This window comes from Aythya fuligula, chromosome 26 (assembly GCF_009819795.1).
Source record: "Aythya fuligula isolate bAytFul2 chromosome 26, bAytFul2.pri, whole genome shotgun sequence".
In the NCBI taxonomy this organism is placed as follows: domain Eukaryota; kingdom Metazoa; phylum Chordata; class Aves; order Anseriformes; family Anatidae; genus Aythya; species Aythya fuligula.
The window spans coordinates 3,067,056-3,083,152 of NC_045584.1; the positions used below are offsets into that span (position 1 = coordinate 3,067,056).

Genomic DNA, 16,097 nt, shown 5'->3' on the forward strand with positions numbered 1-16,097 from the left:
TGTCGGTCCCCCGGCGCTGGGTTCAAGGCCGAGTGGGTGCCGGGGAGGGGGGGACGCCAGCCCACGCCGTGAGGTGTCCCCGTCGGGGTGACCCAGAGCTGTGAACGCCCGCGGGGTGGTTGGGTATCAAGTGGGGAAACTGAGGCACGGAGCAGGGGTGGCGCAGCCAGGACTGGGTTGTGGAGGTGGCCGTCACCATCCCGCCCGGCCTGCGGGGCCCAAACCAAGCAAAGGAGGAGGGGAAGGAGGGGATGGGCAGAGGCAGCGGCACCCACGTCCCCTCGGCGAGGTCGGATCCCGCCCGGGTTTCGGCGCTGGAACACAACTGGGTTATAAGCGGCCCAATTCATCACCGCCCGCCGGGGGGACGTCGAGATAAAGTGCCAGCGAATTCAGAAGCGTTCCGAAGGTGATTTGGGAGGCCGGGAGCCAGGAACCGTCCCCGCCTGCGCCGCGAGGGGCCGGATCCTGCCCGGCTCGGCGCGGCGTCGGCAGCAGGTAGCGAGCGCGGAGCTGCAAATAACCCCGGCAGCTGCCCCGGCACCTGCTGCGCCCTCTCCTTCATTTCACCTTTCCGGGAGTTAGCTTGCACGGCGTGAGGTCAGCGCTGCGAATAGCCCCCGCACCGCGCCCACCCCCGGGGACTCCCCCCCAGCCCCAGCGAGCCCCCAGATCCCCAGCCCGGGGCCGGGTGCGCGGTGGCCGGGGATGGCTCCTATGGGTGCTGCCCTGCACCCTGCACCCTGCCGGTACCCGCGTGCTCGTGGGGAGCAGCTCCTGCCCCTCCTGCGGCCCTCGCCTCGTGCACGGCCCCCGTGGCTTGCACATGCTCGTGCACACACGTGCGTGGCAGCCCTCGTGCCAGCCCTGCGTGCCGGCACGTGCAGCTGTGGCAGCACCACACATGCTCGTGCCAGCCCTACGTGCACCCCCACGTGCACGACGGGCACCGGCACACCCGTGCACACCCACCTGGGTGCACTCCTGTGCACGCAGCGCACGAGCCCCGTGCCTTGCACGCTCACACAGCAGCAGGAGCGTGCCCAAGCTGACAGCAGCGTGCCCGTGCCGGCGTCGTGCACGTGCAGCAGCACCCGCACGCAGCCCGGTGCCAACCTGTGCCACCTGTGCGCACCCATGTGCCTGCACCGACGCCTGCACACGCGTGTGCACCCGTGGCAGCTGGCACACGCGTGTGCACCTGTATCTGGCACACGCGTGTGTGCATGTGGTATCCAGCACACGCTGGCACCGGCGCACACACGGCAGGCACCCGGTGCCCACAAACCCCGGTGCCACCGAGCCGCCTGCACCCGCTCCCTCCCCGGCCCTTTGAAATCCTCCTCAAAGGCTCCCTCTGCCTTTGAACGGTTCCTCCCCCGGAAGCAGGAATCAATAATCTTTTTTTTTTTTCTTGTTTTGTTGTTTTTTTTTTTTTTTCCCTCCTGGCTGCCGTTCCTGGGCCCTTAGCAACACATCTGCCTCGCCGTGCGCATCTGCTCAGCCCCAAGGGGGGGACAGCCGGGGGTCCCCGTGTCCCGTGGTAGTGGCTCGGGGACTTTTTGTCACCTTCCTGGCCGGGAGGGGGCTTTATGGTGCTGGTGGTGGCACTGGGGGGGGACATGAGGGGTTGGCACGGGGGAGCTGAGCTGTGCACGGAGGAGGAATGTGAGTGTACCCCCCCGGCTCCTGCAGCCCCCCTGCCCAAAGACGTGAGGGTGATGATGGCACCGCTGAGGGTGGGCGCAGGGGTGGTGGCACCGGGTGGTGGTGGCACCATTGGAGGTGTCCCCAAGGCCACCTCAGCTCAGGGCGAGGACCCTTGGGGGTCCCAGCTCGGTCCCAGGCACCACAGCCAGGAGGGAGCCGAGCGCCAGCCTGTGCCACGGGGACAATTTGGGGACAGTGGCAGAGCACGGAGCATTTTCGGGGGCAGCGAGGCAACACCTGACCTTCCGGCGAGGCAGCGGGCGCGGGGGCGGAGGCATGGGGGGGGCGCGACTGCAAACAATGGCCCTTTGTTCCCCGCCACCATCCCATGGCCCCTCTCCGGTGCCCGCGCTGCCCGGCTCCAGCATGCCCCAAAGCAGGGGGGTCGTGGCTCCGGGGGGGTCATGGCTCTGGGGGGGGGCCGAGTGGCCCCCAGACAGAGCAGTGCCGTGCTGTGCCATGGGGCAGGGGGTGAACGGGGCACCGGGGCAGCCCCTTCCCAAAATTTGGGTGCTGCTCCCCCGGCAGAGCTCAGCCTGCAGCGCACCCACAAGGTGCCTGGCTCGGAGCAGGGAGGGGGGGGCACAAAGTGGGTGCTCGGGGGGCTGCTGTCACCCCGGGGACACGCGTGGGCCCCTGCACCCACCCGCACCCCTGGCTCCTCTCCGCCGGCCTTCGCAGAGCACGGCGGCGATTTTCATCTGCTTGAACTCCAAATAAGTTTCCTGAAGCGTAGAAATTTCGAATCGAGGCGCTGGTGCCTGGCCTCGGAGCAATTAAAGGGAACATTTTCCCAACGAGAGCGAGGCAGCCGAGCGCGTCCCGGCCTGGAGGAGACGCGGGGGAGGCTAAAGAGGAAATCAAAACACCACCACCAAAGAAACTTTTATTAGGGCTTAAAAAATCGAGGAGGCTGACGGGGGCCTCCTCCTGCCTGCCTGGCTCTCCGCGCCGGGTTCCTGGGAGCCGAGATCGCGATTGGGAAGTTTTTTCCCCAAAACCGGGGTGACCTCGGCTGCTTTGTTTGGTTGGGGTGCTCCTAAATGTTGTTTTGCACCGACCTCGTGTCGTGGGGGGGGTTTTAATGCCGGGTCTGCACGGGGTGGTTGTTGTAGGGTGCCTGCCTGGAGCTGGGTTTAGACACGGGGTTGTTATTGTAGGGTGCCGGTTTGTTGTCGGGGGGGTCCCCACTTGGAGCGGAGTTTGGGGTGGGGGGGGTTGTTGTTGTAGGGTGCCCGCCTGGAGCTGGGTTTTGTTGTTGTAGGGTGCCCGCTTGGAGCTGGGTTTAACACATTTGTTATTGTAGGGTGCCCCCTTGGAGCTGCGTTTTGTTATTGTAGGGTGCCCGCTTGGGGCTGGGTTTAAACACACGTTTTGTTATTGTAGGGTGCCCCTACAACAGGGGACGAGCAGGGGGTTGCGTGGCTTTGGGGACAAAGGGGACAGTGGTTTTGGGGACAAGGGGGGCAGTGGCTGTGCCCAGAGGGGCGCGGGGAGGCGAGGTGCCCTGGGGACGGGTGGCACGGGGGGGGGGGGACACAGCCCCAGCACCCTGGGGTGCCCACCCCGGGGTTATTTTCCCCTCCTCGATAGGAAACCGTCCTTAATATGCAGATGAGGTGGATTAAATATGCAAATTAAAGCCACCCATATGGGTGGCACCCTCGTGTCCCCCCCCCCCGGTGCACCCAAGCTGGGTGCTGAGAATGGGGGGGGGGGGAGGAATTGGAACAGGGACGCTCCTGGGGGGGGCGATGGGGACAAAGCCCCCCAGGGGACCAGGGGGTCCCTGCCACCCCCGGAGCTCAACGCCTGGGCCCAAAGGGGGGGGGGATTCATGGTTGGGGGGGGGGGGGGCAGCGAGGGGTGCTGCGGGGGGGGCCCGGGGGCTATAAACGGCAGCTGTAAGCGGAGCCGGTAACCGGAGCGCGGGGCCGGGGGGGGGCCCCGCCGGCGACATCTGAGCCGGCGGCGCCGCGGAAGCGCCAAGGTAAAAGGGGGGGGGGCTGCAACAGTGTCCCCCTCCCCCATAAAAAAAAAAAAAAAACGGAGCCTGGTGTCCCTGTCACCAGCACGGGGCACCCCATGGATGGCAGGGGGACGCAGGGCAAGGGGGGGGCGCATCCTCTTGGCATCCCCTTGGAGGTGTCTGCGGTGTCCCCCCCACACACACCCCGGGGGGCGTTGCTTGAGGGGGGGGGACACACACACACACACACATGGGGGGGCTGGGGACGGTGCCAGGTGGTGGGGGTGACATTTGCTCCGTCCCCGCCGCGGGGACAGCTGCTTCCTGGCCCTGCCATCGGAACGGAAACCTGGGGGGGGGGGGGGGGGGGCCTTTTGTCCCCCCCACCCCACACCCCGGGCTGCGTGGCAGCAGCAGCTGGGCTGGGGGCTTCCCGAGCCCCCTTTTTTTTCTTTTTCTTTTTTTTTCTTTTTTTTTTTTTTTTTTTTTTGGGGGGGGGGTGACCCCAAAACCTTCAATTTGCGGGGACCCCAAAACCCCGCACGGCGCTGCCCCAACCCCATAGCGCGGGGGTCCCCAAAAACGCGCCGTGGGGACGGGGTGGGGGCGCGTGGCCGCTTCTGCGTGGGCTGCGGGGGGGGGGGGGGGGGGGGACCCGGGCCAGCTTTGGGGTTTTTCAGCCTTTCTTATTATCGGGGCCTCATTAGCATACCTAATTACCGCCGCTCTCGGGCGCTTTGCGCTGCTTGGCGTTACCCTAAACACCGCGCAAATCCCTATGAAAAGGGAGAGATTTGGGTAACGCCTCGGAGACCCCCCCCGCTATGGGGTTTTTTATTTTTTGGGATAACGTCTCCTGACGAACCCATTAATCCCCGGCTGCGGGGTGGGGGCCGCCGCCTCCGTTTTTCCGCGGAAAGTTGCGTTTTGGGGGCTGAAACCCAAGGGCTCTCCGCACCTTCCCGCTGCTTTTTTTTTATGGTTTTATATTTGAAAAAATATTAAAAAAAAAAGGGAAAAAAAATAAAAATCTCAGCTCCACGGGACCGGTGGAAATCGGCCGAGATGAAATAAACTCCGCGGGGGGGGGGTAAAGGAACCTGGAGGGGGGGGGCGCGCAGCCTTGGCGCCAGCACCGCGCTGCTGGGGAGACCCCCGGGGGGGTGACCCCATTGCGGGGACCCCCTTTGCGCCCCCCCCCCCCTCGGGTCCTCTCCGCGTCCCGAGTCACGGTGGCACCGTGGCGAGGTGGGGGGGGGGGGGTCAGGGGGTGGCCGCCCCCCACCTCGAAGCGGTCCCAGGCGCGGTGACAGCTGCCGGGGGGGGCGGCTCCGGTTACGGTGACATCAGCCCTACCTTGGCACCTGGTGTGGCCGGGGGGGGGGGACACGGGGGGGGGGCACAGGGGCTCGCTCCCCACCCCCCCCCCCCCAACCCGGGGGTCCCGGAGGAGCCGGAGAGGTGTGGGGGGGGCCACGCGCGCACGCGAGAGCTGAGCGGCTCGCGGGCTGTGCCGAGGGGACACCGGAGTCTGGGGGCTGCCGGGGGGGGGACACGGACCCAGCACCCCCCCCACGCACCCACTGCAAGTGGCCGGCAGCGGAGGAGCTCAGGTGGGCACTGGGGGGGGGTACGGGGGGGGCAGGAGTGGGATTTGGGCCCAGGTGATGCGGGGAGGGGGGGTCCCATCCTCAGGAGGGAAGGGGGAGGCACAAAGTGCCCCCCCCCCAAAGAAAGGCAATGAAGGGTTGCAGAGGATCGGGGCTGTAATTTGGGGAGGGGGGGGGCACAAAAGTGCAGGGCTGCGCCTCGTGCTGTGTTGTGGGGGGGGTGCAGGGCAAGGGGGGAGAGATGGGGCAGGAGGCTGTGTGCCCCCCCCCCCCCAAATCCCAAAGCTGGGGGTGCAGACGGGCGGTGTCTGATGGGGAAACTGAGGCACAGAGCAGGGGAGGTGCCCGGGGGGGTGGCCGTGTGCCTGCCTGTCACCCCCCCCCCCCCAAAAAGAAAAGATAAAATAAAATAAAATAAAATAAAATAAAATAAATAAAATAAATAAAATAAAATAAAATAAAATAAAATAAAATAAATAAAATAAAATAAAAAACCAGTGTGGGCATGCCCCCCCCCCCCCCCGCTTATCCCAAACACGCAGACCCCGACCCCGCTGGGACCCCCCCTTGCCGCTCCCTGCCTCAGTTTCCCCACGGTGGCCGTCCCCAAACAGGGGGGCCCTGTTCGCTGCCGCCCCCCCCCCCTTTTTATTTTTTTATCCCCCCCCCCAGCCTTTTCTTCCCGCACACAATCGGGGCCATTTATCCGTTTATGCCGCCCGAGGCTCAGGTTTCCCCGGCAGCGCCGAGCCGGGGGGGGGGGACGACGGTGACACCGGAGCCCCCGGCTGGGGTTACAGCACCCCGGGGTGACCCCGGGGGGGTCCCGCACCCCAAATCCCACCGGGACAGGGCTTGGGTGGGCTGCGGGCAGAGCAGGAGGGGATTCTCGGGTGGCTGCTATGGGGCTGAGCCCTTCCCTTGTCCCGAGGGGACTTGGCCCCCCTTTTAGGGCCCCCCTTTTAGGGCTCCCCTTTTTGGGGTCCTCTTTCAGGGCCCCCCTTTTAGGGCTCCCCTTTTAGGGCTCCTCTTTTAGGGTCCCCCCTTAGGGCCCCCCTTTTAGGGCCCCCCTTTTTGGGGTCCTCTTTTAGAGCCCCCTTTCAGGGCCCCCCTTTTAGGGCCCCCTTTTCAGGCTCCCTTTTAGGGCTCCCCTTTTAGGGCTCCCTTTTAGTGCCCCCCTTTTTGGGCTCCCCTTTTAGGGCACCTCTTTTTGGGCTCCCCTTTTTGGGCTCCCTTTTAGTGCCCCCCTTTTAGGGCTCCCCTTTTCCTCCGGCCACCTGCAGGACCTCGTGGGGACGCTTCGGTTTGGGGATCTCTGCCCTGTTTGGGAGATTTGGGTTTAATTGGAGATTTCCGTGAGATGTGGCTGGAACCAGTGCGGGAATTACCCCGATTTGGAGATTTCTGCCCCGTTATGGGATTCGCTTCGATTTGGGCATTTCCATGAGATTTGGCTGGAATTGGTCTGGGATTTCCCAGGCCCCCCCCCCCTCGGACCCCCACGTCACCTCCCTGGGGACCCGAGGTCGGCTCGTTAGGGTAACGAGGCCGGAGGACCTCAAAGTGGGGCAGCTCGTTAGGGTAATGAGGTTGGAGGAGAGGTCCCAGGCTGCAGGTAAATGAGGAACCTGGGGAGACGGCAGCGAGGCTTTAATTACCGCAATTAAATCATTAATGGCTGTTTAAAAAAAAAAAATAGCCCGGGCGCAAAATAATAAAAATAATGATAATTAATTAATTCCGGGCTGGTTCCCAAGGGGACGGGTCCCCTGGTGGGGGCAGGATCAGGCCCTAGCAGGGATGTGGGGGGCTTTGGTTGTCCCCCCGTCCCCAAAAAGCCATTGGGGGGCTGTGACACCACGGGGACGGGGTCTGGTGTCCCCAAGGCTGTGACGCTGTGGGGTCGGGACCTGCTCGTCCCCAAGGCTGTGCCACCGGGGTCGGGTCCTGCCCGGGGGCTGGGGCACAGCGGGGTCGGGGTCGGGGGTGCCCGGGGGGGGCTGTGGGGCTGCCAAGGGGACAGGGATGGGGACGGCACCACAGAGGGGACAGGGTCGAGGCGGGTGGCCCCATACAATGTCACCCCCCCTGCAGCGAGAGGGCGACGGTTCGATTGAAGCTGGTCAGCCCGGATTGCTAATTAATTAAATCGCTGCCTGGCTGTTAATTACCCAGCCTGGCCTCAGGCCCCTCTGCCCCACGCGGTGCCAACAGGGACGGGGCTGGGAGCCCCAAAGGGGACGGGGACAGCGGTGGCTTTGTGTGGGGGGGGGGCTGTGGGGGCTGGCTCCTGCGTTCCCATTGATCCCCCCCAAGCCTCCTGACCGGGTTTGGGACGGTGGCTGTAGGGCTGGGATAGGGAAACCACCCCCCATGTCCCTGTTTGTGGGGTGGCTGTGCTCCCTGTGCCCCCCCTGTCCCCATATCCCCATGTCCCCCTGTCCCCATGTCCCCCTGTCCCCCCATCCCCATATTTCCCCATCCCCATGTCCCCATCCCAATGTCCCCACGGACCCCGTGTCCCCCCCTCCCCATATCCCCATCCCCGTGTCCCCCCACCCCCATCCCCCTGTCCCCATGTCCCCATGCTCCCAGCCTGGCCGTGCACAGGATTATTCCCCCCCCCCTTTGGGGTTTGTGGCTGCGCAGTGCCCGAATTTCCCCGCTCCCACCCCGCAGGACGCCCGCAGCCCAGTTTGGGCCCAGTTTGGGCCCAGTAGCCCCAGTGCAGAGCTGCGCAGGCGCTGGGAGCGCCTCGGGGAGGGAGCGGGGGCGTGGGGGCCGCTTTTCCCAGCATTTTTGACATTCTTCAAGCCGGGGAAGGAACTCGCTTCCCCCTCGCCAATCCCACACGCTGTCCCCCAGCCCCACGGCTGGCACCGGACCAGCCCCAGGACCCCCACCTCGAGCCAAGACCCCCCCCCAAAAAAAAAAAAAAAAATCCCCGACACCAGGGGCACCCCATGAAGGTGCCGGCTCCGATGGCTTTGGGGTGCGGGTGCCGCGATGGGGGGGGGATCCGTGGGGCTCAGCCCGGAGAGGGGGGGACACCGGGTGCTGCCCCCTCCCCAATAACCTGTCCCCTACCCGCAGGTGCTGCGGGTGCCCTCCCGCGCCGGGGGGAGACCATGCGGCCCCCCCGCGCCCCCCTGGTCCTGCTGCTGCTGCTGGCAGCCGAGAGGTCGGCGCGTGGCACCTTCCCCGAGGAGCCCGGCCCCATCACCGTGGCCCCCGAGGACTGTGAGTGCCTGCTGGGGTCGCCCCCCCCCTGGCAGGGATGTGGGGAGGGGGCTCAGGGCGTTGCGCATCGGGGGGGGGGACGGGGACACACGGCGCGGAGAGGGGTCGGGGATGGGGTGACGGTTTTGGGGTGCCCCTGTGGGTTGGGGAGCGTGGTTGGTTGGTTTTGGGGATGGGGTGGCAGCGTGATGTCCTGTGTTGTGTGTCTGTGTCCCCCCCCCCCTCTCTGTGACCCCCCCCCCCAGATGTGAAGCACTACGCCGTGTTCGTGGGCCACGGGGGGAGCCGCCTGGTCGGCCCCGAGGGCGCCGGCCCCGAGCGCCTCAACATCCAGCGCATCCTCAAGGTCAACAGGACCCTCTTCATCGGGGACAGGTGGGGAACGGGATGGGGGGGGGGGCACAAACCTTCCCTTGGGGGGGGCACCTGGCACCTCCCTGCAGCCCCCCCTTTGCTCAGGAGGGACCCCGCTACCTGCCCCCGGCACCCAAAATCAGCCCCGGCCTCGTGCCCTGCGGGTTGGGCACCCCAATGGCACGGCTTTGGGGGGGGGGCTCCGTGCTGTCCACAGAGCCTGCAGCCCCCGGGGGTGTCCCCGAGCCCCCCAGGGTGGTGACACCCCCGTGTCCCCCCCCCCAGGGACAACGTTTACCGCGTGAGCCTGGAGCCCGGCACGGGCAGCGAGCTGCGCTACCACCGGGTAAGCACTTTGGGGAATTGGGGGGGGGGGGACACCAGCAAGGGGGGGGGCTTCACCCTGACCCCCCCACTGGATTTTCTCCCCCCCCCTTCCCGCAGAAGCTGACGTGGCAGTCGAACCAGCACGACATCAGCATCTGCAAGATGAAGGGGAAACACGAGGTACGGGGGGGGGGTCCCTGCCCCATGCGCCCCCCACCCCCCTGCACCCTCCCGCACCCCGTGCTGTGGGGGCACAGCTCCCGGCATGTCCCACCCCCCCCCCCCCCCCCCCACCGCGGTGTCACCTCCCGGCTCCCTGCCACCCTTTGTGTCCGAGGTGATTTATTGGAGGCTTGGATAATTGGGTTTGTAATTAATTATTTCTGGCCCGCCGCTCGGAGCAGGCTCAGCTCTGCCACAAATCCAATCGCCAGGTCCCGTAAACGCCACGCGGGGCCCGAACCCTCACCGAGGGGGCTGGGGGGGGGGTTTTTGGGGGGGGGGAGCCCCCCGGGGCTGGTGCCGGGGAGGGGGGGCGCGGAGGCTGAGGGCCCCCTCTCGGTGCAGGCAGAGTGCCGAAACTTCATCAAGGTGCTGCTGGTGCGGAACGAGAGCCTGCTCTTCGTGTGCGGCACCAACGCCTTCAACCCCGTCTGCGCCAACTACAGCGTGAGTGTGTCCCCCCCCCCGGCGTCACCTGGGGTCATTCTGGGCCACCCGGGGTCACCTGGGGACACCTGGGGTCACCCAGAGCCACCTGGGGTCCCCCAGGGCCATACGGCAGGGAGGGCACACACGGACGTGCCCGAGGTTGTGAGCACGACGTGGGAGTCCTTGGGGGGCCACGTCCAGTTCTCGTGGGGGTGTCCTGCTCCCCGGGGTGGGGACACCGCCCGCCAGACCCTGCTGTCCTTGCACAGCCCCGTGGTGGCCCTATACATGGCCCTGCTCACAGCCCTTTGGTGGCCCTTTTATGGCCCCGTGGCCCTGCTCATGGCCCCATGGTGGCCCTATTCACGGCCCCATGGTCCTGCTCACGGCCCCATGGTGACCCCCCTCACGTCCCCGTCTCTCCCGCTGCAGATGGACACGCTGGAGCCCGTCGGGGACAACATCAGCGGCATGGCACGGTGCCCCTACGACCCCAAGCACGCCAACGTGGCCCTGTTCACCGGTCGGTCCCCCCTCCCCGCGTGCCGTCCCCCTCCCCGCGCCCACCCCCGAGTCCCACTCACGCCTCTGTCCCACCAGGGGGGATGCTCTTCACGGCCACGGTGACGGATTTCCTGGCCATCGACGCCGTCATCTACCGCAGCCTGGGGGACAGCCCGACCCTGCGCACCGTCAAGCACGACTCCAAGTGGTTCAAAGGTGGTTTTTGGGGCGCACGGCGCCCCGCGGCTCGGCGCGGCACCCGTCCCCGTCCCCTCTGGTCCCGTCCCGGAGCAGCCCTGACCCTGCTGTCCCCGCAGAGCCCTACTTCGTGCACGCCGTGGAGTGGAGGAGCCACGTCTACTTCTTCTTCCGCGAGATCGCCATGGAGTACAACTACCTGGAGAAGGTGGGAGAGGTCCCCGCGGTGACCCCGGGGGGCAGCTGGGGCGGGAACGGGGCCAAGGGGACCGTCCCCGGGGCCGGGTGCCAGGCGGTGACGGGCGTCCCTGGCAGGTGGTGGTGTCCCGAGTGGCTCGGGTGTGCAAGAACGACATGGGGGGGTCGCAGCGGGTGCTGGAGAAGCAGTGGACGTCCTTCCTCAAGGCCCGGCTCAACTGCTCCGTGCCGGGCGACTCGCACTTCTACTTCAACGTCATCCAGGCCGTGACCGACATCCTGGAGCTGGACGGGCGCCCCGTGGTGCTCGCCGTCTTCTCTACACCCACCAACAGGTCAGCCCTGAGCCCTGCTGAGCCCCCCCGAGCTGGGCTGGGACCCCTCCGAGTGCCCCCCCCACAGGGACGAGGGGATGGCTCGGGGTGTTCACCCCGTGCCCGTGTCTCTGCAGCATCCCCGGCTCGGCCGTCTGCGCCTTCGACATGACCCAGGTGGCCGCCGTCTTCGAGGGACGATTCCGGGAGCAGAAATCCCCCGAGTCCATCTGGACGCCGGTGCCCGAGGACATGGTGCCGAAGCCGCGGTGAGTGAGTGAGTGAGCGCAGGGATGGGGACGGGAAAGGGACGCGGGGACGGGGCTGGGGACAGGGATGGGGACGGGAGTGGTGCTGAGGGCTGGTGCTGGCGGGGACGGGGATGGGGATGGGGATGGAGAAGGGGATGGGGACGGGGACGGGGATGGGGATGGGGACGGGGATGGGGATGGGGATGGGGATGGGGCAGGTGCCAGCCGTGCAGTGACGGCGCTGAGCCCCGGCGTGCCGTGGCGGCAGGCCCGGGTGCTGTGCGGCCCCGGGGATGCGCTACAACTCCTCCAGCACCTTCCCCGATGAGATCCTCACCTTCGTCAAGACGCACCCGCTGATGGACGAGGCGGTGCCGTCCCTGGGCAACGTGCCCTGGATCGTCCGCACCATGAGCCGGTGAGCTCCCGGCGGCAGGATCGGGCCCGGGGAGGCTCAAGAGGGGGGGTCCCCCGGGGGTGTCCGTGCACGTGTGGGGTGCTCACAGCCGTGTCCACGTGCACGGCTCACGCTGGTGCACGGGAGCCGCCGGCGCTGCCCTCGCGCACGCGCGGAGAGGCGCAGGGGCGCGTGCCAGCGGCGGGCGAGCACCAGGAGACCTGATAAATCTCATAAACTTTGCAGTTGAGATCGTCTCATCCTAATTAAATCTACCTTAATTGCTGCTTGACGGGGAATTAATCACGCGGTGCTCGCGGGCTCGCTGGCAGGGCAGGCAGGGTGTGCACGGGGCTGGGGGCAGGCAGTGGGGCTGGGGACAGGCTGGGGTCCCGTGAGGGGTCACGGGGGGGATCCCAGGTGGGATTTGGGCTGGAGACCCACTGAGATTGGCAGGGGGGGGGATCCAGGCAGGATCCTGAGTGGGTTTGGCTGGGATCTGAGCCAGGATCTGGATGGGATCTGCTCTGGGTCTGCCTGGTTCCTGCGCAGGATCCGGGCCAGGTCTGGCTGGGATCTGGACCAGTTCCATTTGGGACCTCCATTGCCCCCCATGCTCCCTGGTGGCTCCCGCTGGGGGCTGGCTGCAATCTGTCCATCCCCCCCCCCCGGGGGTCCCAGCTCCCACCCTGCCTCAGTTTCCCCTCCCGCGGGCTCCCCAGCGCCTCGCTCGGCTCACACCGCAGGTACCAGCTCCGCAGGATCGTGGTGGACACCGCGGCGGGGCCGTGGGGCAACCACACCGTGGTGTTCCTGGGCTCCAGCACGGGCACCGTCCTCAAGTTCCTCATCCACCCCAACGCCACCCGCAGCCCCGCGCCCGCGCCCCCCGGCAGCCAGAGCGTCTTCCTGGAGGAGTTTGAGACCTACCAGCCGGGGAGGTACGGGGGGTGGGCGGACGGACGGACGGACGGGTGGAGGGAGGGACAGACGGACGGACGGATGGATGGGTGAGTGGGTGGATGGATGGATGGATGGATGGATGGATGGATGGATGGATGGATGGATGGATGGATGGATGGATGGGTAAGTGGGTGGATGAAAGGGTGGGCGGATGGATGGATGGACGGACGGACAGACAGACAGATGGAAGGGTGGATGGGTGAGTGGGTGGATGGATGGATGGATGGACAGACGGATGGATGGAAGGGTGGGTGGGTGGATGAGTGAATGGATGAGTGGATGGAAGGGTGGGTGGACGAATGGAAGGGTGGGTGGATGGCCAAATAGGTGGACGGACGGACGGATGGATGGATGGATTGATGGAAGGGTGGGTGGATGGACAGATGGACGGGTGGTTGAATGAATGGGTGAGTGGATGGGTGAGAATGATGGATGGATGGATGGATGGGTGGGTGGGTGGGTGGGTAAGGTGGACAGAGGGTGGTCGGATGGATGGGTGGGTGGGCGGGCTGATGGGGTGCTTGGATGGATGAGGTGGTCGTGGAGGGATTGACTGGTGGCTGCAAGGTGAAATGGGAGCAGGAATGAGGTGGTTAAGGACGGATGGATGGATGGATGGATGGACGGATGGACGGACGGATGGACGGATGGATGGATGGATGGATGGATGGATGGATGGATGGATGGATGGATGGATGAAAGGAACAGAAGGATACAAGGGCTGGATGAGTGGGGGAGGCAGAGGGCTGGGTTTGTGGACGAGACGGGGGCCCACGGGTGAGCTCCCTCCTCCGGACCAGCCCCCGGCGGGGAGCTGGTCTCTGCCCCACCAGCTGAGCTCTGCCCCATGCCCAGGTGTGGCCGGGACACGGAGGACGAGCGGCGGCTGCTGGGCCTGGAGCTGGACAAGGCGGCCGGGTCCCTGCTGCTGGCCTTCCCCCCGTGCGTGGCCAGGGTGCCCGTGGCCCGCTGCCAGCAGCACTCGGGCTGCATGAAGTGAGTGTGGGGGCTCCGTGCGAGGAGGGGGGGGGGCTCTGACACCCCGTGGATCTGTCCCGTGCCAGGGTCGGGCTGGGAACGGGAGCACCGCTGGGGGAAACTGAGGCACGGTGCTGGGGCAGGGTTCCTGGAGGGGGCTGGGGTGTCGCCCCCCCTGTGCCGGGGGTGTTCCTGACCCCGCTGTGCCCTGCCAGGAACTGTCTTGGGAGCCGGGATCCGTACTGTGGCTGGACGCCTGAGGGTTCCTGCATCTTCCTGGAGCCCAGCCCCAGGTAATGGAGGGGGGGGGGGGACACGAGGGGAATGGGGGGGTCCCAGGGGCTCCCCAGAGCCTGCGAAGCTTGAGCTGCATCAGCTCCACCTGCTCCCCGAACCTAACCCCAGCAAACTCAGCACTGGCTGAAGCAAGCTGCCAGCCCTGTGCCAGGCTGTTAGGCACTAACCCCCCCCCAAAAAAAATTATGTCCCCCCCCTCACAGGACAGCTTTCGAGCAGGACATTGCCGGTGGCAGCACATCGCACCTGGGCGAGTGCGAGGGTGAGCGTGGGGCAGGGAGGGGGCTCGGGGACACCGGGGGGGGGACACCGCAGCCGTCCCCTGACGCCCCCCCCCCCTTGCCGTCACCAAGGGCTGGTGACCGAGAGCTTCGTGGACGAGCCGGACGGGCTGGTGTCGGTGAACCTGCTGGTGATCTCCTCCGTGGCCGCCTTCGTCATCGGCGCCGTCATCTCGGGCTTCAGCGTCTGCTGGTTCATCGGGCACCGGGACCGCAAGGAGCTGGCGCGGCGCAAGGACAAGGAGACCATCCTGGCACACAGCGAGTCGGTGGTGAGCGTCAGCCGGCTGGGCGAGCGGCGAGCGCGCGCGGGGCAACCCGGAGCCCTGCTGGCCCCGCTCATGCCCAACGGCTGGCCCAAGGAGCTGGGCAAGGCGAGCCAACACGACCTGGACTCGGGCGTCCTGCCCACGCCGGAGCAGACCCCGCTGCAGCAGAAGCGCTGCCCCGGCACCCTCCAAAACTGCACCTGGGAGCAGAGCCACAACATCATCAACGCCGCGCTGCGGGACCCCGGCACCGCCGCCACCGCCGCCGCCGCCGCTGCTGGACGTCTCCACGCCGGCCCCGGCCGCTCGGCCCGCGGCATGCCCCTCTCCTGCCACGCCATCCTGGTGGACCAGGAGCTGGAGGCCGAACTCAGCGACTCCTCGGGCGACGGGCACTGGGGCCGGGACCCCCCCGAGGGTCCCCGTGCCCGGCAGCACCCCGCCACCGGCGCCCGCCGCCCGCCCCGCAGCTCCTACGGCGACTTCGCCGGCACGCCGCGCCCCAGCCCCGACCGCCGGCGCGTGGTTTCGGCGCCGGGTGGGGATGGGGGGGACTTTGCCGAGGGGCCGCCCTGGCACCCCGAGCAGCTGAACTTCAACGCCAACAACGGCACGGGCCGCCCCGGCGCCCACCTCAAGAGGAACCACACATTTAACAGCGGCGAAGCGCCGGCGGGGGGCTACGGGCGGCACGGCACGGCACCGCGGGCGCACGGCGCGGGCCCCCCACGGGCGCTCACGGACCTGCACCACCTCCTGCGCTACGGCGTGGAGCGGACTCCCTCGGGCAAATAGGGCCCCGCTGCCCGTCCCGGCACCCACGGGCGCTGCCCACGCTCTTGTGGACGCTCTCCACCTCCACGCCGCGCCGCGGTCCCCCCCCCGGGTTCCCTGGGGACGGGGACGAGGTGACCCCAGGGCAGGAGCGGCGGGCACGGGGAGGGCTGAGATGCTGCATGGGGGACGGGTGCGCCCGGGCAGGGTTTGGGGCCGTCCCCACCTGTCCCCACTGTCCCCGGCTGGCACGGGGCAGTGCCCTGTGCTCCGGGTGTCCGTCTGTCCCGTCCCCTCCGCAGGCTGGACCCAGGGACCGCTGCTCCCTGGGGGGGGATCCCTGGGAGGCAGCAGGATGGACACACGGACACGGGCGAAACTGAGGCAGAGCGAGGCTGTACCCCCGCACCTCCCCGGAGCCCCCCCAGTCCCGAATCAGCCCTGCCTGAGCACTCAGGGGGCTTTGTGGGTGCTGCCAGCACCCTGGGGACACCCGGACAGGACAGCACTGAGCAGCCCCCTCCCAGCTCCAAGCCCTCAGCTCTCCCCTCCTCAAAAGCACTGCTGGGGGCTGGGGGCTGGAGCCTGGGGTGGGGGGGGGCCCTGCTCTCACCGGGGCGCGTGGGGGTCCCACTGACCCCACTCTCTGCTGGCAAAGGGTGCCCTTTCGGTGCCGGCCCTGCCCCAGCTGCAGGCAGGAGGGAGAAGGGGAGGGGGGGGCAAAAAGGGGTCAGGACCCCCCCGGTACCGAGGCGGGTCAGCCCGGTGCTCCCCAGGGGGCTGCGCACAGGGGGGCTGCGGGTGCTGCGTGC

At 67.2% G+C, this 16,097-nt stretch overlaps 1 protein-coding gene across 1 annotated transcript; it reads left to right on the forward strand.

The window, feature by feature from the left end:
* The first annotated feature begins 8,134 nt into the window (after positions 1–8,134).
* SEMA6B (semaphorin 6B) lies at positions 8,135–15,783 on the forward strand. The gene is made up of 17 exons (XM_032203571.1): positions 8,135–8,258; positions 8,383–8,529; positions 8,775–8,904; positions 9,169–9,229; positions 9,328–9,390; positions 9,778–9,879; positions 10,294–10,384; positions 10,462–10,581; positions 10,683–10,771; positions 10,879–11,096; positions 11,213–11,344; positions 11,595–11,744; positions 12,470–12,664; positions 13,542–13,682; positions 13,880–13,957; positions 14,165–14,223; positions 14,315–15,783. Exons 2-17 carry the CDS (start codon positions 8,418–8,420, stop codon positions 15,304–15,306), a joined length of 2,733 nt encoding a protein of 910 aa, XP_032059462.1. The 5' UTR covers positions 8,135–8,258; positions 8,383–8,417; the 3' UTR covers positions 15,307–15,783.
* The last annotated feature ends 314 nt before the right edge of the window (positions 15,784–16,097 follow it).

Excerpts from the sequence above, each read along its gene's own strand:
- SEMA6B (XM_032203571.1), top strand. The coding sequence starts at position 8,418 with ATGCGGCCCCCCCGCGCCCCCCTGGTCCTGCTGCTGCTGCTGGCAGCC. Across the intron at positions 9,230-9,327 it reads GCGAGCTGCGCTACCACCGG|AAGCTGACGTGGCAGTCGAA; the intron begins GTAAGCACTTTG and ends CCCTTCCCGCAG. Across the intron at positions 10,772-10,878 it reads AGTACAACTACCTGGAGAAG|GTGGTGGTGTCCCGAGTGGC; the intron begins GTGGGAGAGGTC and ends CGTCCCTGGCAG.